This window comes from Fulmarus glacialis, unplaced genomic scaffold (genome assembly GCF_000690835.1).
Source record: "Fulmarus glacialis isolate BGI_N327 unplaced genomic scaffold, ASM69083v1 scaffold17168, whole genome shotgun sequence".
NCBI classification, from domain to species: Eukaryota; Metazoa; Chordata; class Aves; order Procellariiformes; family Procellariidae; genus Fulmarus; species Fulmarus glacialis.
In genome coordinates, this window is record NW_009230355.1 from 63,158 (window position 1) to 68,146 (window position 4,989).

The 4,989-nt window shown below is 47.6% G+C and overlaps 1 protein-coding gene across 1 annotated transcript in view; it reads left to right on the forward strand.

The window, feature by feature from the left end:
* RNF216 (ring finger protein 216) overlaps positions 1 to 4,989 on the forward strand; it is a 54,550-nt gene that overhangs the window by 47,827 nt on the left and 1,734 nt on the right. The window contains exon 13 of the mRNA XM_009584198.1: positions 3,929 to 4,026. Within this exon, the coding sequence (XP_009582493.1) occupies positions 3,929 to 4,026 (98 nt within the window). The remainder of the gene's footprint in view (positions 1 to 3,928; positions 4,027 to 4,989) is intronic.

A 4,989-nucleotide genomic window follows, 5' to 3' on the forward strand; every position in this document is an offset into this window, starting at 1 on the left:
GGTCAGTGATCTATGTGTATCATCTGATGTTTTTGTCCATGTGGCATTTGTTTGGGTTGAAACCAGGAAAGCTGGTGCATCTACATTGCCAGCAGTGCGTACAACAGCCTGACTGTAGCCAAAAGGACATGGAGACTGGCAGGGAGAAGTTGATTATTTGGGTTTTGCCCCCTACTGATATGTGGGCTGGACCTTGGAGAGTTATTTTTAGCAGATGGCAGTGGGGAAAAAAAAAGTTTAGGCTGTGTTTTAGAACTGTAGCATCCATTGCAAGTACCAGTAGAAGTGCTGAGGGAGGTGGTAGGTTCCCACGAAACACTCCCTTCTACCTTCATTAGGTGCTGGACGTTTAAGGATTGCAGTGCCCGTGCTAAAAGCCAACGGGCCGCCCTTAGCCAGGCTGGCCCTGAGCACAGAAAGCTGCGTATCCGCACCGCTGACCCTGGGAACAAAGGATCGTCCTGAACCCAAACATGTTTGTGTTAATCCCGGCTGCTTCCTGGCGGCCAGCGAGAGGAAACGGAGCCACTACCTCGAACAGATGTACAGTGAGGAGATTACAGTGTGCGATTAAACACCCTCTCCATCACATCCTCCTCTCCGCCGTCCCAACCCGGCGCATTTAATGGACTGTCCCAGGCTGCCTGCCAAGCTCGGGCAGATGTAACAGGCAGCAGATACTTAATCTCCTGCATCCGTGCCTGGTTTGGAGCCGTTCGCTGATGCCAAGGCTTCTGCAAACACGCCGCCCCTCGCACCGAAAGCGTGAGCTGTGTTAGCTGTACCTGTGAGGAGGAGTGGGGTGGGGAAAGGCAGGACAAACACATGGAGTTCACACCATCCAGAAACAATGAATTTAACTGAAAAGCTGTTAAAATGAAAACAAAACGTGCTTTCCCACATCAGGTACCCCTACGCTGGTAGTAGGCCAGGGCTTGCTAGTGGACAAGGCGCTGGAGGAAGAGTTGGGCAGGGTCTTGGTTTTGGTGGACTGACTTGCTTCTCGGCTGTTAGGTTTGGAGTAGAAGATTTCAGGGCTGGGAAGGACTCACTCCCGCTCTGTGTGGGTTTAGGCGCTGTCTTATATTGCGGTAGCCAGTCTTGGTGCCAAGTGCTGCTCTTACAATAGAAATAGTCTAGGCTGGTTGCAAAAAATATCAGCCATCCTACTGTCTGTTTAGGTTAATTAATATGGTAATGGCAGAGTATGTTTCTTTATCAAACAAAAAGCTGTTTCTAAAATAAAAGAACCCCCTGTGGAAATTGTAGAGATCAGAATTGTCATCACGTGAGATGTGCAAAACCCTCAGCGGCCAAGCAAGTTGGATTCGAATAAGAGTAAAAATTTTCAAAAGTCACATCTCTTGTCTCAGGCGAGAGCTGTGACCTCAGTTATGGCGCTGGAGCAGTTGCCTTTATCTGAACCGTGGGCTTTCTCCCTGCTTTTGTGCAAAGGGGTCCAACACAGGTTCCTGTAACTACCAACAATGTGCCATTGTCTTGGGTAGAACAAGGGGAGAAGTCGCATCGAGTTCTGCTGACGGTACCCGTATTGTCCATTTTTCCCCTGCCTCTGTTTTGGAGTGGATGTGGCTTGGTCAGAAGCAGCACCAGGTGACACTCGGAGTTAGGAAGCCATGGGGACGTCTCCTTCATGGGGTGCCTTGGAACAGGCAGGCAGAGCTGCCCATGGGTTTGCAGCTCCCCATGGCCAACACGTCTTGGGAGGGATCCCAGAAATGTGCACAGCTGCGATGACACTCGCTGTACAGCGGTCACAGTAACGGGGAGAACTGGATACCTCCTATCTCATGCCATCCCAGTGCGTTTGGGAATCTGCATTGCCGCGCCTCTTGCCTTTCTCCTCGCCTGCAGAGGAATCCCTTTTCCTGGGTGTAGGAGACAACTGTTTGGCAAATATCAGCAGCCTCAGCTCAAGGGAGAGCATTGTTTTTAAATAGTTGCAGCGTGCAAAGCAAGGCTGGTGGTAGTAACAAAAGGCAAAGGGAATGACTTGGTACAAAAGTGTAAGTGGCACCATCTGCTTCAGAAGGGCATCGTTTCTAATTCGGCAGCGAAGGAGGCTCCTGGAGTTAAGTAATTGGGAATAGTAGGCTCCTGGCTGGAAAATGTGCCAACCCTTCTGGCAAAAAGCTGTTAAATCTTTGTTGCTGGCGTGTGAAAGTGGTTCTGTGTGGCAGGGCTCCAAAGAGTGTTTTTAACCCTTGATGTATGTAAAAAAACCCTACAGCACTTTTGATCTTGGAATGGCATGTGGCCGGGTGTTGAGAATAAAAGGTGGGTCCTCATCGAGGTACGTGAACGGCTCCAAGTCTGATCCTCCTGTGCTGATAACGGCCAGACCTGGCCTGCCAACAAATGCACACAAAATGGTGCCTCTTTTAACAGCTTTAGCAGGAAAACGCAGTATGATGAATGATTCATGAGGATCAATAGACCCAAGGCATTTACTGCCCCTTAAAACTAGTGCCTGCTTGCCAAAGGGTGCATTTGCAAGGTGAGTGATCACAAAATCCTCTGCTGAGCTTTTGGGACACAGTCACACGCTTGGCTCTCCTCTTACTACAGCCCTTACTCTGCAGTCTGCAAACATGTCCGGCTTACCAGCCAGGACGAGGAGCCTTTAATTCTCCAGATGAAAGCACAAGCTGTTACGCATCTCCCAGCAAGCACAAATACAAACAAGTCAACATTTTGCACCCTCTCCTAGGGGTGGCTTCCTTGGAAGCTTTGGTCTTCATCCTGTTTGTCTGATTTGCGATCAAAAGAGTGTTGCTGCCTACGTGTGTCTTTAAGCAGTTACTTCTATCGTATCTCATATAAACGTCCAATTTCTTCATTAGAATAAAATGAAGGTAATGCAATCAAAAAAGATCTGTCTCTGCAGTCATCATCTTTCACTAGTAATACGACCAGAGCTGGGCAAAACTTTTTTGGGACCTTCTTTGGTGTGGAGGGGAAGAGGATGCTTCACAGCCGTATGGGTTTTCCTGCCAGGGGGAGAAAGTTGGATTTAAAAGCCTGAGCCCCAGCCATCCTGAAGATGAAACAGTTGGATTGAAAAACGTGTACTTTTTCCAAGTTTGATTTGGATGTTTTTTAATCTTCCTCAAATTAAAGGAAAATCTCTTGTTTGACCCAAAACAAAATTATGTTTTCTTTGGCCAGCCAACCGAAAACATCAACTCTATCCCCAGTATTAGTCCAAGTTCCCTTGCCAATAGTGCCTCCCCAGCTCTCCTGCTCCACGCAGCTTTACCAGTCCCGGATTAGAGCCTCCTTCCTAAAGAGTTTACAAGAACAGGAGAGTTCAGTCACTTGCTCTAAGTTTAGTTCAGCTGTTCTGGTTAAATTCATAAATATTTGTTCATATTCCATCTCTGTTTTATGGACATTTGTCCACATCCTGCCTTTTTAATCTGTTTACTCACATAAACTGCTTTAACTTCATTTTGTGAGGTTTTACAAAGCATAATACGGGTTTGCTTGTGTGCACGGTGAAGCAAGAGTTTTTGATGCAGCTGCAAGGTTTCCATTTGAAGGACTTTGGTCAGGAAACAGATGAACTTGATGTCCTTTAGCACCAAGTTTTTCTCTCTGTAGTCTCCTTGGGGAAGTAACCAGTGAACCTCGTAGGTGTTCCATGAGTTTTAGGTGAACTAGGATTTACGGAGTCATTTCGTACCTGGGTTCTTGTACCTTGGAAACCCCTTGGCTCCTGTTATTGACAGACTCATTCTCGGTGGAGGACAGACCTGCAGACCTCTACACCATACTGCCAACCCCATCTTCAGCTGAGAACCTGCAGCGTGGTAGGGTGGTAGGGGAAGAGATGGGAGTTTTTCCAATTCCTAATGCTGTTAGTGGTGTGCTGGGTCTTCTCTTTAATACTTGTTATCCTCCTCAGGAAACATGTCGGAAGTGCCAGGGGCTGTGGAAGGAGCACATGAACCTCACCTGCGAGCAGCTGGCTGAGAAGGATGACATCAAGTACAGGACGTCCATGTAAGTAAACTCCACCACCAGGCAAAACTGGGGGGGTGGATGAACTTGTAATCGCAGTACACTAGGCAATACTCTCTGGTGTGGAAGGAGTGAGAAACCCCTCTGTTCTTGTGACTAGTAGAGGCCCTCAAGTTCTGCTGGGTGTCACTACCTTGCATCAAAGGAGGTCCTAGGGATGTCAAAGCCGAGGGGTCAGAAGGCACCATCTTTCTGTGAAAGATACTTGGCAGCGGATCCAGCTGGTAATTTGAGAATGTGGGAGAGTTGTCACCAGACCAGCCTGTTCCTCTGGCTAGCCCGGTGTCTGCAGGCTGGCACCTGGTCCTTCTCGGAGGTGAGAAACCCCCATTAGTCTTGCTTCCTGGGGGGAGAAGGGAGGTGTTGCACAGAGGCAAAGAAGTGTATTGAGTCACAGTAAGGCGTTATTACCCTTTGAAAATCTAGAGTGGAGACAACGCGTGGTTTGCTCAGCTACTACTTTCTGGCTTCGTGGGAGGGGATGTGTTTTTTTACAGAAGCTTGTCTCTGTTTCTAACTGGTTTGTAGGAATTGTTACCGAATGGAGTCATATTTTGAAATACACAGGTAAATCCTGAGTGTTTCCCTAAAATCTTTTGACGTTTGATCTCTCTCGTTGCTACAGTAAATGACAAAATCCTCTGCCTTTAGGAAATAAGGGAAGGTTCATCCATGGAGCTGCATGTCTGGTGCAGTCAAATGGGACTTGCCCACGTTGCCCAATCCTTTCCCCTCTGATTTGGAATGTCTGGCATGAGTAGAGGCTGGAAAGCTCCACCACTGAATGACTGTTGCTTGCTCATCCTACAATCCCTAATTCAGAACAAAATCTTTACAGATTTGATAAGATTTTTTTCTCTGCCACTCCTTTCCCTGGAGGAAAGAGGGGTGAGAGGGAGGAGGAATGAGTTGTCATGTCCCTAATAAGGAAAAAAATCAGTTTGA